Source organism: Canis lupus, chromosome 32 (assembly GCF_048164855.1).
Source record: "Canis lupus baileyi chromosome 32, mCanLup2.hap1, whole genome shotgun sequence".
In the NCBI taxonomy this organism is placed as follows: Eukaryota; Metazoa; Chordata; class Mammalia; order Carnivora; family Canidae; genus Canis; species Canis lupus.
Window position 1 is genome coordinate 40,026,341 of NC_132869.1, and position 19,640 is coordinate 40,045,980.

Genomic DNA, 19,640 nt, shown 5'->3' on the forward strand with positions numbered 1-19,640 from the left:
TGTACGTGATTTTGGGGGTGTCTGGGTGGCTTAGTCGGTTAAGTGTCTGACTCCTGATTTGGCTCAAGTTAATGATCTCAGTGTTGTGAGATCAAGCCCTGCGTCCAGCTCTGTTTTGGGCATAGAACCTGCTTAAGACTTCCTCTCTCCCTCTCCCTCTGCCCCTCCCTCTGCTCCCTCTCTTTTAAAAAAAAAGAAAAAGTGATTTTCATCTTTTGGTCATGTGAGTTATAACTAAAATGAGTGAAAAAAATGAACAGATCTCCCTATCTCTGGAGAAATTATATAGGTTACTGGTGGTCTCAGTAAATATGTATGATCAGTGCATCTCACAATTTCTTTATTAGTCACCTGAGTTGATTGGGAAAGTGTTTTTCTATTTGCTTTTCATAAATTTATTTATATAAAGAGTATAAAGTCAGTTGTACTATCCATTTGATCAGCTGTGCATTTATTACAAAAGAGACCAAAATACTCAGGTTTTTTTTTATAATAAAGGAATATTCATGTAATGTAAAATTTTTATAGATAAAATACCTAATGTAGAGCTGAATGAGGAATTTTATTGAAATAAATATATTAGATTTGTAAATTTTTCTAAAGGGTCCTGAAAACCCAAGTATTTATCATCTTCAGAAATGCTATTTTCCGTTTTTTTTTTCCAGAACTGTGTCTCTCTATTGCCTGCTGTGTTTTTTGGACACTTTGTATAAAATAGTGCAAATTTCACATTATTCTTTTTAAAAATTGTAATCTGTGTCCCTTGTTTTTCTCTATTGCTTTTACTTAACAAGACCAGCATCATCACTACATGTCTGATAGTTCTGTCCTATCTTCTGTTGTGGGCTCACAGTTTTTAAGTTCTTTTACAAAGGGCTTTGGTATTCCAGAAAGTTCAAAAAAAGGGAGGGGGGGTAAAATGAAAAAAATATATTTAAATAAGTGGTTTGCTACTTTCTTAAATTAGCCTGTAATAGAAAAAAAAAATTTCTGAAATTACTTCCTCTTATGTGACTTAAAAATACAGCCATTTGGCTAGAAATATACAGGGAAATGTCCCTAAGTCATGTAACCTTGTTATCTTTTCCAAGAATTATCACAGATTTTTAAAAATTTCTCAAAGAAGTCTAATGATTTTTGCACCTGAAGATACATTTTCTATGACTAATTGGTTTGCGTCCTGATCATTGGACAAAGCCCTTGAGTATAATGTATACTGTTCCTCTGTTACTTTTAGTCTTCATTGTGTAGGAAATACATAAATGGAGGCTATTATGTTAGTTTGGCAATTATTCATAAACAAGGTCCATACCATTTCAGGTTTTGAGTTACAGGAAGGGCTAGTCTCCATAGCTATGTGGGAAACCCATTTTAAAACCTTAACTTAAAATAAATCAGTGTGTGTGTGTACTTAGAAAACTGACCAAGAGTTAATAAAGACCAATGGGTCCTGCTGTATTGCTCTGAGCTCATGGGCCTTGGTGCCATTGGGCATATTCTAGCCTCTGTTTTGACATTGAGCTTTAGAGTTGTCTGCTGCATACAGCTCAGGATATCCATGAGTATAGACTTTCCTTTCTATCAAATAAGTACTCTGATTTCTAACGTTCATGAAGGCTGGACCCATAAGTATGTCATTTCCCACAACTGTTTGGGATTCATTAAGTGGGTTGCTCTCTGATTCTACTGGAGAAAGTAGAGCAGATATTCCTTCATGGTGTTGGCTTATCTCTTCCCCTGAATGAGTAATGCCCTTGAGTTTCTTTTGCTTTATTTGGATGTGAGCCATCTTGCTGTACTGCTTTTAGACCCAACCAGGTCTGAACTGGACCCTATGTGGGTATCAGATAACCCCAACACCAAGGCCAGGCTAGGTTGCCATTGGCTGGCATTCAGGTCTCAGGCTCAAGAATAGGACCCTTACATGTACATTGCATTGATAAGCCATGTCCCAAAAATTCAGCCACATTCACTGAAATATCAGAACAGATCATGAGCTTTGTGTTGGTTGTTCTAAAATTACACCCTTGATTTTAAAAGTTGTTTGTGTCTTCTCACAATCCTTTTTTGGAAAGGAGGTAGAATTTTCAAATAATTTAAAGAAAATTCAAGTATAAATATAATATAATCTATAATATAACTGGGTTATATCAAATGTTAATATACCTACAGAGTACAGTAGAGAATATAGCTAATTATTTCCCTTGACATTTTCCTGCAAATTTTTCCTGAAAGAACACAAGTGGAAATATTCTTTTTAATGAATGGTGGTTATCTATTAACTCAGATTCTCTTTCTCTTTCTTCATTTCTCACCTTCCATTCCATTATATTACCCTGCATTTTCCTTTTCTTTTATTTTTGTTTATGTTAAAATGCCACTTCCCTTTTTTAATTACTTTTTACCCAGACACTTCTGAAGTTGATTTATTTGTTATTAATGCTCCATACACTCCAGTGCCAGATCCCACTCCCATGATGCCACCTGTGGGAGTTCAGGCTTCCATTCTGAGTCATGACACCATAAGAATCACATGGGCGGACAACTCGCTGCCCAAACACCAGAAGATCACAGATTCCCGGTACTACACAGTCCGATGGAAAACCAACATCCCAGCAAACACCAAGTACAAGGTACTAGTCACATTGGCTCTGGGTGAGAAAAGCTAACTTATCGATACTTCCCAATTCTAAAGTTCTTGATTCTTATGCTTCCAGAATGCAAATGCAACAACTTTAAGTTATTTGGTGACTGGTTTAAAAGCAAATACACTATATGAATTCTCTGTGATGGTGACCAAAGGTCGAAGGTCAAGCACATGGAGTATGACAGCCCATGGGACAACCTTTGAATTTGGTATGTGTTGTCTGAATCTTACATCACGTGGCATTTCTTCTCCTAGAAGATGTGAAAGCCAGTGGAAGTCCATGCTAATGTTGGGCCACATTCCAAGTCAGGAGTCTTCTTGTCACCTGCTTCTACTGTCAAGGAAAGAATTGAGGATGTGAATTAACCCATTTACAAAACAGAGTGAGCAGCTATAGCTGGAGTTCTGTGTTTGCCTTTTCAGCTGATGAAGTATGTTTTCTTCATCACTGAACAAGAACATTAGCAAATAATGGGATAATATAATGCAAATACTAGATTTTAGGAATCAAGGGACTTGAGTTCAATCCCAGGTCAACCAAATACTGACTGTGTAAGTCATAAGTCAGTCACCCAGCCTATCATGTGTTCTATCTGTAAAAGAGGGTTAATAATATCTGCTTTTCTTACCTTACAGGGTTATTTTAAGGGTAAAATGAGCAGATGAAAAGGCACATGGTAATTATAAAGCACTGTGTAGACGTAAATGATTACTGTCATTAATCCTGCTTTATTGCTAAATTGAGATAGAAAAAATGAAGTGACCTGCTCTTCACCAAGCAGCTACCAATGCCATTCTTCCTAGAGCCTCAGAACTTAATCAGGGGACCCCAAAACTGCCCCAGAAGCCTTCTTACAACCAGTTAACATCTAGTAGAATCTCCCATTGAGGCAGCCTCAGGGATTTTATCTATAAGTAAACAAGAGAGATAAAAGACACCAAACAAATTAAAGGGAGAGCAAGCTATCCAAGTTTGAGATTCGGTTTGCCTTTTGTACTTTTCTAGCACAGGGATATAGCTAACCATTGGGAGTCTCTGTCTATGGCTTTTTTCTCCTATACATAAATAATGGAAAAATGGAGCTATCAAATCTCTCCAGACTGGGCCTAGCCCTAATGTCTTTTTGTCTCTTGCACAGTTGATTAGACTTAACAGTGCACAAAAATTTAAATAGACCTTGAGTTTGCTTTCTTTGCTAGACTTAAGAATATCTTTTTGCTTCATTCCAATCCATTAGTTAATAAATGATATTATGTATTCCCTTAGGATGTCTGCATTTCACCAGGCTTCCTTCAATTTTGTGCTTGGAAAATTTCAGTATTTTAGGAAGAGAAGAGTAAATTTAAGGATGTACTTAATTTGCTCATTTCTCTACTAGTACCTTGAAAGTTATCAGCCATAACATGGAAATACAAGAAATGCAGTGTTGTTTTTATTCAATTCATGTTTGTTTCATAAACAGTTTTAGATTTCAGAGCAATAATCTCAAATAGTTGACAGTGTGTTTTTAGTACAAACTTAAAAAATCAGTTTATAATTCATTTATTCTTTGAGGGAATAGGGTTTCAAACATTATATTTTATTTAGAGAGCCACCTATAAGTGAAAGAGAAAATTGTTTTATACTTGAAAATATTCTAACAAAATAATCCAGATGTAGGGGGAAGAATGTCATCTTGGGCAAATTACATAACTTTATACATTGTTGGATGCCCTGATCTGTCAAGCAGAGATAGTGGTAACTGCCTTTCAGGTTGCCATAAATATAAATTGAAATACTATTTGTAAAATGCCTGGCATAATGTAAATACTTGTAGATATTAACTACAGAGGTCTTTTGATTGCCCTACTTAAGAACCCTATAAACCTCTGAGCTCCAGCCCAAGATACCAATTCTGTAACCTCGTAGTATGGTGTTTTTTTCTTTGATACTTTTCATATTCTTCTTTTTATTGGAGCTATTTACAGGTAGACAGACTATGAGTTCTTTGAAGCCAGGAGGCGTTAGCTTTTTTCCCTTATACCTCTTGTTGCACCTTAGGAAAGGGTTGCAAAAATAGTGAATGAAATTGGAATGGACAGGAATTATTGAAAGTCTTGTTATTTTGTAGTTCCTACTTCTCCACCCAAGGATGTGACAGTTGTGAGTAAAGAGGGAAAACCTAGGACCATAATTGTAAATTGGCAACCTCCCTCTGAAGCCAATGGCAAGATTACAGGTAAGATCCCTCTGAGTGTGTGTGTTCTCTGTTCCAATCTGGCAGAAGCATTCCAGCCCACTACTGTGTGGTTGGGAGAAGTGGGAGTCCAAAAGTTGGCTTGGTCATTCTGTGAAGCACAGGGGGTCATGATGGTCCTTGAAAGTGGACCAAAGGGGTACTGTTTGCTCATAGTAACGTAAGAATGGCTTGTCATTTGGTTGTTCTGACTCACTATGTGAAAGTCTGGTGGGCATTGTTACATTAGACAGTCTTTGGTTACAGTGGGAGCTTATGGACGTACTTATTTTCATCAGAAAAACTGTTCTTCTCTGCCTCTAACTATATGATCAGCTTTGGAGTTAAAGACCCTGCCTGGTTCTACAGGGTAATACCCACCAAATATAGATTCAGTTCTTTTAACCTAATGCCCCAAAAAGCCCATTAGACTTTTAATTCCGTATCCCCTCTACCCCCCCGCAGGCCTGCTATTTCAGCTTTCTGTGTTCTAACACTAGAGTTAGAAGTTTCAGTTGGCCTAGGCCTTTGAAGGGACTTGGGATTTTTCCTTGGACGTCCAGAGAACTTTCCACAGTAGAGGACACTGTGCTTTCCTCAGCTTTATCAAGGAGGAAAGCCTGATGGGATTTAACTGTTAATTATTCCCCTCGGAACCTCTGCTCCATGTAGGTGTATGCTGAGGAACAGCAGTGTGCTCTCTGATGTTCCACTGTATGAACGACGGGGCTGAAAGCATTGAGTAAGGAAAGCATTTCCTAATGTTATCCTGCTTCGACTTTCAGATAGAACTCCTTTCCATAATAAATCCCTGGTCTGTGTCATTGTTTAGGTTTTTGAACTTGTCTGTTCCGTAAGAGAATGAAGCATAACTTGGCTTAGATTACATTTTATCTTTAAAAACCGGTTAATGATGCAGTGCGTTTTTGCGCTGTGTGGATCAGGTAGGCTTGTGGTTGTCTCTTCTTGCCTCAACCATGGAGACTGAGTGCCCCCTGGTGGGAGTATCAGGTGATGTTTCACTGTGACTTGACCCACTTCAAGTCTGGAAGAGCCTTAATAAAGGTACCACCCACATCTCCCAGACCTCCCTGGAGATTTTCTCTTAGGAAATCACATTGGCAGGAGCTAAAAGAGCATGTTGGACCAGTGTCTGTTTTCTTTTTTTCTTTTTCTTTTATAAATTTATTTTTTATTGGTGTTCAATTTGCCAACATATAGAATAACACCCCATGCTCATCCCATCAAGTGTCTGTTTTCAAAAGTGCTTTAATTGCAGATCGTTGATAGGGACATTATTCAGATATTAGGACATTGAAGCGATTGGATTGTTTTCCTTATATGTCTTTGCTTCTGAGAGTTCCTAACTCTATATTATTATCATAACCACTTTTATTGCCTCAGCTACTGATACAGATGATAACTCACAGCCTGACACTGTTGAAATTGTGGTTTCCTTTATATGGTGTTCAGTGTAGCATTTTGAATGCATTTTACCATTGGTCCTTAATCAATAACTGGTTCTCTGTTTGTATATGCTATAATGTATATCTTTATTGATTTTCTGATTCCAAAAGAAAAGGCAGGAATAAGATATCTTTTATCATTTCCTCCTTTGGACAGGTTACATCATATATTATAGTACAGATGTGAATGCAGAGATACATGACTGGGTTATTGAGCCTGTTGTGGGAAACAGGCTGACTCACCAGATACAAGAGTTAACACTTGACACACCGTACTACTTCAAAATCCAAGCTCGAAACTCAAAGGGCATGGGGCCCATGTCTGAAGCTGTCCAATTCAGAACACCTAAAGGTAAAACTCCACTAAACAGTGTTTTATTATATGTCTCTTTAGTGGGGCAGTGCTTGTACATACCACTTTAGGATATAGAGACTATGAAGAATATAAGAAGCCCTGGTGATGAGCTTATGAGCCACAGTGTGAACATTTATCTCAAAATGATCCCTCACCCATTGACCACCAAATCAGTGCTCCCTAGGTTCCTGGTCTAACCGTATCACATACAAGGCTGTTCAAAGGCAGACGAATTGCAGTGATCTCAGAGTTTTTACCAGTCAGATCAGATGTGATTCTCTTGGTTCTCAGAATAATAGCATGTTACTGTGATGGATGATTCCCTTTCAACACATGCAGGCTCTTAACCTGAAAGGCTTATTCATGGAACTTTGTAGAGAGAAAAGACACTAACAGGGGAGCTTTGAAGAAAACACTAGATAAGAAAGTGAAGATAAAATACTGAAGGAAGTGAGCCTAGGAATAAAATTTAGTTGGGGCTTGAGTCTGTGGAAATGTGGAAACCATGTTACAGATTTCTTTTCTGTTAGTACTGAAAGCAAGACTCAATTTGTAATTTGTTTGGAAGTTTGTGGGGTTTTATTTTTTTCCTTTAAAAATTCTACTGGTCCCATCTTCAAAGCTTGTGATCCTTGCTCTTGTTTTTTCTTCCCCTGTGCTTGGCCTGTTAGCGGACTCCTCTGATAAAATGCCTAATGATCAAGGTAAATCAGTAGACAGCCTCTCTCTCCTTTCCCCTCTCTTGTGACCTATTATTATTAGCTTATTGTTGTTTTTGTTTCTTTTTTTATTTTTTTCTGAAAATCAGTACTGTGTGTTAAAATCCATATTATTTATTGGCCAAAGTGGAGTTGAGTCCATGTTTGTGGCACTTGGGGTATCTGAAAAGCTGGGGAATCTACTTAGGAGCTACATAGGCAAGGAAAAACTAAGTAGAATAAATGGGGTTCTGTAGCTATTGGAAATTGGCAGTAAGTGTGGGTCAGTTTGTCCTCTGTACTAAGATACTGAAATTCTGTAATGATGATAGATATTTGGACCATGATGAGAACAGGCATACCAACTTGTCATATTTGTAGCATGTAGGATTGCATTAGTTCCTCTAAATGAACGGTTGTAGTCAAATTCAGCAAATACCTTATTTTCTTCCTCCCACAAAGAATCTACAGATTTACCCTCTTGAATTGTGTGACTGTGACAAAAGTAGTGCTATTTATTGTTACCATAAGCTTAATTCAGAGCTCTTTTTCTGTTTCTTCCCTTAAATATATCTGTTCATTTTAAAAGAGAGAAACAATTTAAATTGGAAACATAGGAAGCAGAGGCTTCAGTGTCACCATTCTCGAAATTGTCAACATAGTTTTTCCACTGTAATTGCTGTGGTGGAGAGATCACTGACTGTGGTTTTCATCTCTGGGGAGTCAGCCAACATTGGTATCTTTTCTGTACTGAGACCAATGAAAGTAAATTTGATGGTTGCTTTCAAGGTTTAAGAGTAGTTTTTAGGGATCCCTGGGTGGCTCGGTGGTTTAGTGCTTGCCTTTGGCCCAGGGCAGATCCTGGAGACCCGGGATCAAGTCCCACATCGGGCTCCCTGCATGGAGCCTGCTTCTCCTTCTGCCTGTGTCTCTGCCTCTTTCTCTCTCTCTCTCTCTCTGTCTCTCTCATGAATAAATAAATAAAATCTTTAAAAAAAAAAAAAGAGTAGTTTTTAGAAATAAAAGTCTTGGGGCTCCTGACTGGCATAGTCAGTGGAGAATGCAACTCTTGATCTTGGGGTTGTGAGTTCGAGCCCCATATTGGGAATAGAGATTACTTTATAAAACCTTTTTTAAAAAAAGAAAGAAAAATTCTATGGATCTTGTTAATGGCAAGGAAGAGTCAGAACTTGAGGTTGCATGTTCCAAGGGCTTTAGAAATGTATTTGTACTCAGTGAGTCTTTTATTGTATGTTGGAGAAACTGCAAACATGCTTGCGTGTATGTGTGAGGCACCCTAACGTTGGTAGACATTTTGACTTAAGTGTGAGAACAGAAAAATAACTATACTGTGTATGCACAGAGTATAAATGTGTTCATGGTCCTCCCATTACCCCCTTACCCTTGCACCCTCTTCACTACCACCCCCCCCCCCCCACTGCCGCTGCCTTTGCTGGATTAGCCAGAGTGCAGGTCTTTTTTGTACCACACCTCCAGCCTTTAAAATTCTTTACCCATAGTAATTTTGGATGTTTGGTTAATCCTTGGAATTTCTTGTTCATAGGTTATAGGTTATATTTAACCTATAGCATTAGAAAAAATGCCGGGAAATACAAGAATTAGACCAACCAGTTTATTAGCAAAATATGTTCTTTGGCAATTATTTATATAATATGATACTCTGGATAGTTGGGCTTACATGTGGGCTACCCTGAAAAATAAGCACACTTAAATCTGAAGACCCTTACAAGTGCTTCGTCATCTCCTCCAACTAGACCTCATCATAGTGAAAAGAACTACTGGAATCATAACATATGGTGTGTACATTTATTTGCGAGGAATGATGACCATGGACGTAAGGGGATGAAGTAACAAGTATAGACAACAGAAAAGGGATCAGGGACTGTGAGTTAAATATGCCCTTTCCAATACCCAGCAACTTCCATTACTTTGGGAGTTTTGAGCTTCTGGAAACATAGAAATCATTGTGTTCATCTCTGTATTTGTTCTGTTAAATGAACTATATACAGAAACATTCAGATTTTAATTTTTCATTTAGTCTGACTCTGGTAATTTATCGAAGTACTTGACATTAGCTGTAATGTTTTATAGAAACATCTAGTTTATGCATTTCTGGTCAAGCTTTATTTGTAGAAATAACTCATTTATGAGTGTTTTCTGAAGTTTCATGCTCTGTGCCTCTGCAAAGGGAAAGATTATATTCTTCCCTAAAGATTTTATTCTATTTGTAATAATAGTAGCTAATATTTGTTTAACATTTGCTATGTGTCAGGCAGGATTCAAAATATTTTATAGGAGCAAATCTCCATTTAATCCTCAGTACAATTTTGTGAAGTAGATACCATTATCGTTGCTGCTTTGCAATGAAGAAACTGAAACCCAGAAATAATAAATGACTTGCCAGAAGTCAAGTACGTGATAGACTAATATTCAGGTGCAGGCAGTGTACTATATTAACCACAAGGAGCAGCTTTGACTTTGCAGTTCTTTCACACTTCTTCGGGAGGAATCCAAACCTTGGATTGATGAATACCTTTGCTGTACTGGGAAAGGATTCCTTATATTTGCTTTACCCAAGCAGCTTTTTTTTCTATAATCATGAAGAACAAAATTCAGGATGGAGAATATGAGTGACTAAAATACTGGTCTTTGTGTTTTATGAAGTCTGTTTGTGAGGTGGTCCCAAGCCTAAGATCGGCAGCCTCGCTCATTATATTTTATGATGTTGGATTAGGAGAGAGAGTGCTAGGTGAGCAACAAAAGGGAAGACTTTGTTTTTCCATTCTTGGGTATTCAGGTAACTGAACAGGAACCAAAAACCCAACTTGAACTCCATGTGTCTTCCTGCTCCTACTTAGGATATCTTTATATTGGAAAAGGCACCTTTATAAGTTGAGGAAAATATCCACCTTCCAAAAAAAAAAAAAAAAGGGATCCCTGGGTGGCACAGCGGTTTGGCGCCTGCCTTTGGCCCAGGGCGCGATCCTGGAGACCTGGGATCGAATCCCACGTCGGGCTCCCGGTGCATGGAGCCTGCTTCTCCCTCTGCCTGTGTCTCTGCCTCTCTCTCTCTGTGTGTGACTATCATAAATAAATAAAAAAAAAGAAAAAGAAAAAAGAAAATATCCAAACAGTACTGACACCTACTAGGAGATCATCATGGCCAGGTCCTTTGGAAAAGTGCACTTTTGTAATGCAGAAGTCAACCTAACTGGTCCCTTGGTTCCTTTTCTGGGAGAAGCTACTTTTGCCATGAGCACCCTGTGCAGTTTGCAGGAGCCGTTTCTTGGGCAAGAGAAATGGGTGTGTTCCCACCTTATGAACAGCAAGTGGCAGTCTAGTTACATGCTAGCTACAGCCATGGACCAAGGGTGTCAGCCTTTCAGATGCCTCATTGCGTAGAAAGCTATACATATGTTTGCTTTGCACAGCCTATTCTGTCCTCTCTTGTTTATGTGCTACTTCATTTTCTCATGGTCAGAGTAGACGGAAAATATTTTTTTGTAGAAAACACTCACTAGCTATGAAGTGGACTCGTCACAGCAATGGCTTGGGTCATTACTGACATGATTTCTTTTCTTCTCCAGCCTCAGGGTCTGCGGGAAAAGGAAGCCGGCTGCCAGACCTGGGATCTGACTACAAACCTCCAATGAGTGGTAAAGCCTTTCTTATGGCTTTTTGGCCCATGGTGGGCATGACATGGTTCTGCTTGAATCCCAAAATGTCTTTGTAGCTACTTTGTGGTGGGTTGTAGCACATTACCTATTTCTTTCTATTTAGTAGTATTAGCTTTAGGCATTTTCTGGCAACAGTTTGCTGAATTACTGCACATCCTTTCATTATAGGATCCATAAATAAAATGGTCTCCCCATATACCCAACTTAAAATAAGATTAATTCTAAACAAATGAGTTTCCTTTTGCCCACTGCCTGCCTCTAGAAAAGAATTAGAGTCTTGCTTTCAAAAATAAACTCTCTAATGAGATTATCCATCCCCTAGAGCAAGCCAAAGAAATGCTTCAGAATCATGAATTTCTCCCCACACTGCTTATCCCAGTGTTTTTAATTTAGGAATTCTAAAAAATTCTTCCACTCTCCTAGCCAGCCTAAGAGCTGGTGCCTTGTTATTACTTAAATGATGGCACCTTCTTCTCTATAGAACTTTGTTGTTCGTAAGTTACTTTCACACCTGAAATTACATTTAGTCCTTCTAACACAGTGAAATGGGGAGAACAGATAGTCCCATTTTATGCACTAAAAGACCCAGTGAAGTAATGTACCTGGATCCACCCATTAATTATGGAAGTCCTACAACCAAAATCTAGATCTTCTGACTCCTGATTATGACTTTTCCATCATCACACACAGCCTGAAAAGCCTGGGGTTCTGTACCAGATGTGGGAATCTGAGTCCTAGGCTGATTTCCAGGATTCTGCACTTTTCTTCCTGGGAGGTGTGTGTATTGTACTTACATGCTGTCCACAGTAGAATATTCAAGGCCATGAGAAACACAACTGTTTCCTTGTCTTTTCTTTCATACATACATTCATTCATTCACACGTTTTTAAAGGTTCTGGTTCTGTGTAACAAGCTATGGGAGCAAAAGGAGTAGCAAACCAGCCAACAGAGAAAAGGGAAAAGCTTCATAGAGGTGATGTCTGACCCAGATATGAAGGGATGCGTGGAAGATGGCTAAATGTCAGGGGGTTGGACATTTCAGGAAGCACTAACAGCACGTGCAAAAGCATGGCAGCAAAACAGCCGGTTCTCTCCAGGGATCACACTGTCAGGAGACAGGAAAAAGATGAGGTGGTAGGTCAGAACCAGCTTGCCAAAAGCTCAGGTACCAGTGCTACAAAATGTGAGCTTCTGGGACGCCTGGGTGGCTCAGCGGTTGAGCATCTGCCTTCAGGTCAAGGCGTGATCCTGGAGTCCCGGGATCGAGTCCCACATTGGACTCCTTGCGTGGAGCCTGCTTCTCCCTCTGCCTGTGTCTCTGCCTGCCTCTCTCTCTCTCTCGTAAATAAATAAAATATTTTAAAAAAAAATATGTGAGCTTCATCCTGTACATAACACACATAAGGTACCTTGTACCATGAGTAAATTGTGACTTCCATTTATTGAGTACTAAGAGTTCCTACTCTAGTGAATGAAGAGGGAGTTGGGGGCTCAGATTATGAAGTCCGAGAGAGTGGTTAAGAAGCTGTTGCCATCGTCCAGATGAAGTTTTAGAAATGGTCTATCATAAATGTCCTTGGCAGAACATGCTCCCTTGGCAGCTCTTAATCACTCTTCCATGGGAGCCTTTGGTCCTCTCAGAAGTTAGAAGTCAAGGGCAGCCCAGGTGGCTCAGCGGTTTAGCGCCGCCTTCGGCCCAGGGTGTAATCCTGGAGTCCTGGGGTCAAGTCCCGCATCGGGTTCCCTGCATGGAGCCTGCTTCTCCCTCTGCCTGTGTCTTTGCCTCTCTCTCTCTCTCTCTCTCTCTCTCTCTCTGTATCTCTCATTAATAAATAAAATCTTTTAAAAAATAAAAAGAAAAAAAAGAAATTTTAATTTAAAAGAAGTTAGAAGTCAAATGCAGTTAGATGGGAATTTACCTCTGCTGAATACAAGCAACAACTGCCACCACCTCCTCTGCTAGCCTCTGCACCCCAGCTTCCAGCCTCTGATTTGCAGTACCTGCCCCACCACATACCCTACCCAGGAACTCAGCATTGCTATTAATAGAAGTTCTGTGTAAAGCCCCAATATAGTCTAATTTTATTGGTCCCTAGTTCTGTAGTCTTGACAAAATATAAAAATGTTATTTATTAAAGATCAATATGTACAACTTTGTCTGTCTGCTTACCTTTTTCTCAGAAATGAGGAATAAAAATGATTGAACCAGATGGAGAAGAATAAGCTCTTAAGCCTTCCGGAATCATCCCAGATTTAGCACTGTGCTTAGATGTAGTCTATAAAAATCATACAATCAAAAGTTGGAAGGTCCGCTAATGCAGTGTCAATAAGTATAGTTTGAATTAGATTGTAAGGTTATGAACCAAGGTTATATTTGGGAATCACTTTAGGAACTTTTTTAAAACACAGATTCCCAAACCATATCTTCATGTTAGGAATTTCTTCCACAGTCTCCCAGACTGGTAGAATGATTCTTCTTAAGCACTTCTAGAAACTAAACCCTCATTACTTGGTAAGCTTATCTGTTTTGTACAGCTCTGTTACATAGGAGAGAGAGAATAACTGGAAGGAAAGATACCAGATGCCTGTGGTAGTCAGAGCTGTGTGGTGGGATTTCCCATATTGTCTAATGTAAGTAGTAAGTATGTGTAACTTTTGTAATGAGGTGGGAAGCAAAAAAAAAAAAAAAAGTGTGTTTCAGAAAGTAGAAGAGCAAGAATTAGGATAGAGGTAGATTAGGGCAGCCCGGGTGGCCAAGCGGCTGAGCACCACGTTGGCCCCGGGGTGTGATCCTGGAGACCCGGGATCGAGTCCCATGTCAGGCTCCCTGCGTGGAGCCTGCTTCTCCCTCTGCCTGTGTCTCTGCCTCTCTCTATCTCTGTGTCTGTCATGAATAAATAAACTCTTAAAAAAAAAAAAAACAGAATAGAGGTAGATTATAAAAGGCCTTAATACAAAGCTTGGTCCTCCTCCTGTTTGCAATGGGGAAATAATAACTGGAAGAAAAAAGAAGAAAAGCTAAACTTCCTCAAGGGCTTAAATGATCTAGCCTCTGGACACACATGTCTGTCTTTTTTCTGCTCACTTGCTTCCCTCTAACTCTGCACTTTTCTTCTTGAGCAACACTGACTGCCTTTCTCTTCCTTGAAGCTCATTCCTAAGCTCATTCCTGCCTTAGGATCCTTCCACAAGCTGTTCCCTCTCTTAAATATTCTTCCTCCAGATCTTTGTATGGTGGGACCTTCCTTGTCATTCAAATCTGAGCTCAAATGCCATTTCCTCAGAGAAGCTTTTTCCAACCACTCAATCTAAAATAGCCACCCAGTCACTGTGTCATATCCCCTCATTTTATTTTTTTATGGCTCTTATTACTAATAATTTCTTACTCGTTTATTTTTCTGCCCCCATCCCAGAAGCTACATCTTTGTTGTTCACTGTTGCATCCTTAGTACCTAGAACAATGTCTGGCACTTAACTACTCAGTAAATACTTTTCAAATTAATCCACATGTACAGACTTATTTTTTCCTGAAACTGAATAAGAGAATTAACTTTGCAAAGACTATATTTATAAAAGCAGACTGTATTGTGTGTGTGTGTGTGTGTGTGTGTGTGATCTCAGACATTCAGACATCTATATGTGGGGAAAAAACTTAAGCTTGTTGTGACTATATATTTTTTAAATGCTTTTGAAAGTCAGAAAACTAAATGATTTACAATTGGTGTTTTATAAGACAAATTTATGCATAATGTAACATAAAACACCAGGGGGCAGGCCCTTTCTTTGAGTAAAATGTTTAGTATAATTTGAGAAGCTGTTATTGAACTCCAGGTTTGTGCAAGGCACTGTTAAGAACTGTACACAGTGCAGAAACCTGGCTCTCTAAATTACACGAACACTTGTATACAAGGTGATGAGTGTATTACAAAAAAGCTCCATGAAGTTTCCATACTCTGAGTGTGTGCATTTTTGGAATTCTCTAACACTAACAAATGTACTGGTTCTCCCTGTACAGGTAGTAACAGCCCGCATGGAAGCCCCACCTCTCCCCTGGACAGTAGCATGCTGCTGGTCATCATTGTTTCTGTTGGCGTTGTCACCATTGTGGTGGTTGTGGTCATTGCTGTCTTTTGCACCAGGCGCACCACTTCTCACCAGAAAAAGTAAGGAGCCCCAAATGTAACCCATGATTTTTGCTATGTATTCTTTCGCTTCTATGTGACTTCTGTATTTAGATTTGTACAAAGAGCTAAAACATAGAATATAATTTATCCTTGAACAATGTGGGGGGTGCGGTACTGACCCCCCCAATGCAATCAATAATCTGTATATAAATTTTAATACCGGGATCCCTGGGTGGCGCAGCGGTTTAGCGCCTGCCTTTGGCCCAAGGCGTGATCCTGGAGACCCGGGATCGAATCCCACGTCGGGCTCCCGGTGCATGGAGCCTGCTTCTCCCTCTGCCTGTGTCTCTGCCTCTCTCTCTCTCTCTCTCTCTCTCTCTCTGTGACTATCATAAATAAATAAAAATTTAAAAAAATAAATAAATAAATTTTAATACCCCCAAAATTTAACTACCAATAGCCTACTATTGACAGAAAGCCTCACTGATAACATAGAGTGTTGATTAACACCTATTTTGTATGTTATATATTATATACTGTATTCTCACGAAAAAGAAAGCTAGAAAAAAGAAAAGGATTAAGGAAATCATAAGGAAAATACATTTACAGTACTATACTGTATCAAAAAAATAGTCCACACGTGGCTACTAAACACATACCTTTACCCTGGCCCTAACCCTAATCCTAGATGTGAAAAGTGGGTTTCTGAACACATGGTAAGAAAAGCTGAGAAGCACCCTAGTTGTTCTGGAGAAGACCCCAAATATTTAAGAATTGGTGATATTTCTGAAAATGGATATAAAGGTAAAGATAAAAACCGAAGAGACAATTGAATATCTATTTATAGAGTATTTAGAAACCCAAATCTCTTCCTTACCTCAGCCCAGTAGATGGCTGCCATGTCTGTTCTTACCCAAGAAGTCTGGGGTTTTATTCTCTGAAGAGGTCTCTGAACTGTAGGATATCAGACACATACACTCACCCAAATCCTAAACCCTGACCCTACACCTAACCTTCTGGAGAGGTCTCTGAATTGCAGGATCTTAGGTACATACCCTCATGCTGACCCTAACCCTAACCCTAACCCTAACCCTAGAAATGAAGGGAAAAAAGGAAGATGTGGTATTTATATATACAATGACCTATTAGCCATAAAAAAGGGAAATCTTGCCATTTGCAACTATGTGAATGGAGCTAGAGCGTAGTATGCTAAGTGAAATAAGTCAGAGAAAGACAACCATATAATTTTCACTTGTGTGGAATTTAAGAAGTAAAACAAGTTTAAAAGGGTGGGGGGAGAGAAAGGCCAACCAAGAAACAGATTCAACTATAAAAAACAAACTGGTGGTTACCAGAGGGGAGGTGAGTGGGGAAGGGATGAAATAGGTGATGGGAATGAAGGAGGGCACTTGTGATGAGCATTGGCTGTTGTATGGAAGTGTCGAATTACTATATTATACAACTGAAACTAATATTACACTGTATGGCTAACTAACTGGAATTTAAATAAAAACTTTTTTTAAAAGTCTGCACGTAAGTGGACACCCCCCCCCCATTTAGTCCCATGTTGTTCAAGGATTAACTATACATGAAAAGTGATGTTTTAAATATTTTGAAGGGAAATGCAGAATAGTTCTTCTTATTAAATGTATATGAGTGTTCTAGCAGGAAAGAGGAAGCACACTCAAAAGGGGTGAAAGGAAGTTTAATAAAGGGACCATTTACAGAGTCATTGGTAGGCTTAGGAGACAATGCAGAGATGTTCAAGGCCCAGCAGCAGTGATAGGCCACTGTCACCCTTAGGCCTGAAAGGGCGTGAGGTCTTTCTGAAGAGAGCCCTGTTCAGAGGTCTGAAGCAGTAGGAGAGGGCTTCCTAACAGGAGCTAGGTGTGGTAGTAGAAATGTCGCCTCTGCCAACCTCTAGTCCAGCAGGGAAAGGACAGGATAAAAACACCTCCTACACTCCAGTCTCTTGGCTGTGTCTTCGGTTGGCCAAATCCATTGGAAGCCAGGAGCAGGGTTGCCAAGTAAAGCAGATCGAGTTCATTTAACTCAACCTCTCAAGTCACAGAGCCAAGTAGAGGATAGACGTGGAGAGGGAAGTGGACTGTGTCCAGCCTTGCTGGTAGCTGCTTTGGAGTACTGTTTGTGCGTGCACATGGTGAACCAGATGCACAGGAGTTGCTGGGTATACTTAAAGGCTTTTTCATTTCAGGTACAAATGCCACCTGAAATGAAAGAAAACTACAGACCTCTTATTTACATCTAAATTTAAGAATATTTTTCAAGGGGTGCCTGGGTAGCTCAGATGGTTGAGCTCTTAGTTTCAACTCAGGTCAAGATCTCAGGGTTGTGAGATAGACCCCCACGTCATGCTCCATGGTCAGTGCAGAGTCTGAGTTTCTCATTCCCCTTTCCTCTGCTCTTCCCTCACACCCCCCACCACCACCACCCTCTGCTCATGCACTCTCTCTAAAATATATTTTTAAATCTTAAAAAAAAAAAAAGTTTAGGACTGGCAGGGTCAGGTTGGGGGTCAGTGGGGAGATATACCGCTTTAGTAAATTAGAAAGGCTCATTTATAATTGGCATATCAGATTAAATGGCTGCTCCCCCTGAACTCCTCTGGGATGTTGAGAGTTGTGGTCATTGTCTAGAGCAGATAGTGAGGTAATTCAGTTATAATACTGCTTAATAACAGCCTACGCTCCTCAACTTGAGAGAATCCCTGACCTAGACCACTTTCAACTCACATATAGTATCTCGACAAAGAGACAGATACCAAAAATAAAAAGATTGCCGAGTTACCCCTAATAGCAAAAAACACATTATGGGCAATAAAATGACTTTAATAGCAGGATCCTAGAAAATCATAAGATGGAGATATTGCTCCATAAAAGAGAAAGACAAGTTCATGTCAGTGTTTGTGATTATCCCTCAGAATTCCCCTGCCCAAGGCAAGATGCATGTGTTTAATAACAATAAGTGTGTTTGTTTTCAATTCAGAGAACAAGTACAGGCTACCTTTTTACTGCTGCTGGTGATGGTTCTGTGTCCCCTTGTATAGGTTATGTTAGGTTTTTAATATTTCTTTGGCCTACCACAAAATAGCTTTCTGTAGCTTGCATTGCATCTCTTTTCTGAGGGAACGGGGGCTCCTTTTATAAACATCCTGATCTCTGCCTCTTACACCTCTCCCTGTCTCCTTTTGATTATGGAAAATTGTTTCTCTTAAAAGCATCAGAGATGATGTTATTTCTACTCTAGAACTTTTCTGCAAGCTTCTTTGTTGTGTTTTTTGTTGAAAGATCTTATTTATTCGTGAGAGACACAGAGAGAGGCAGAGACATAGGCAGAGGGAGAAGCAGGCTCCCTACCTGGATCCTCATGTGAGACTCGATCCCAAGACCCTGGGATCATGCCCTGAGCCAAAGTCAGATGTTCAACCACTGAGCCGCTCAGGCGTCCCTCCGCAAGCTTCTTTGTTTGGCATTTCAAATTTATCTGCTCTTATGAACTTGGCTTTATATCTAGGTTCAGAAATCTTGATATCTTTATTTGTATTTGAATCTGCAAATCTGCAAAAGATTTGGATCCTTTTGCTTAAAAGAATTTTATCGAGTCTTCATGGGGCTTTCCCTCCCCAGCTCCCAATGACCATCTTTTCCGGTGTTCCGTAAACCACCAAAAAATACATGTGAGCTTTTCTTCTTACTTTTCTTCCTCTCTGATATCTGAAGTACCTCCCACTTTACTTGTAGCTGTTTATATACTCACAACCTCAAGCTTGACAGCATTTAGGGCCTAGCCCCTCATTGCTTCTCAACATATTCCTTATTAGCTACCTCACCCTCAGCAGGTGAGAACTACCTCCGGTGCCACCGTGCAGTCCAACACCTTCTTCAGTGTACTTCCTCCCACCTGAAGCCAGCTCTCCATTTAACCTCTGGATCTTGGTGGCTCTCATCTTTCTAAGACCTTATACTTGCTGTTACCACCTCTCCAGCACAGGTAACCTTTCACTCTCTTGGCTTTGTCCCTTTAGCAGTTAAGTGTGCTCAAACCTCTTTCATCTTAAGAAATTACAATTATAACCCTTACTCTGCTGCCTTGTCCTTACCACTAGCTGTTTATAAGCCTGTCTTTCCCTTTGCTACAGAATTTCTTGATTACTGTATACACTCGTCCGTTCCTTCATTGTACTCGCACTTCAGTTCTTGTCAATCTGGATTCTGCTCCTGGCACTTTACCAAAATTGGTTTTGCTGAGGACCTCCATATTGTTAAAGCCAGCAGACATTTTTTAGTCCTTGTCTTAATCTCTCAACAATATTTAACTCAACTACTCCTTCCTTCTCGAAACATTATCTTCTCCTGTATGTCATGATTGTACGTTTTCACAGCTCCTCCTATCTACCTAGCTATCAAACCTTCCTC

At 39.7% G+C, this 19,640-nt stretch overlaps 1 protein-coding gene across 6 annotated transcripts in view; it reads left to right on the top strand.

The window, feature by feature from the left end:
- The window catches only part of NEO1 (neogenin 1), a 235,362-nt gene that overhangs the window by 200,672 nt on the left and 15,050 nt on the right, over positions 1–19,640 (top strand). For 4 of the 6 annotated variants that reach the window (XM_072809537.1, XM_072809540.1, XM_072809541.1 and 1 more), the window contains exons 17-23: positions 2,410–2,633; positions 2,718–2,856; positions 4,759–4,866; positions 6,487–6,681; positions 7,356–7,388; positions 10,991–11,059; positions 15,096–15,243. In XM_072809537.1, the coding sequence (XP_072665638.1) occupies positions 2,410–2,633; positions 2,718–2,856; positions 4,759–4,866; positions 6,487–6,681; positions 7,356–7,388; positions 10,991–11,059; positions 15,096–15,243 (916 nt within the window). The remainder of the gene's footprint in view (positions 1–2,409; positions 2,634–2,717; positions 2,857–4,758; positions 4,867–6,486; positions 6,682–7,355; positions 7,389–10,990; positions 11,060–15,095; positions 15,244–19,640) is intronic. The other 2 variants (XM_072809538.1, XM_072809539.1) reach the window with 2 other exon arrangements.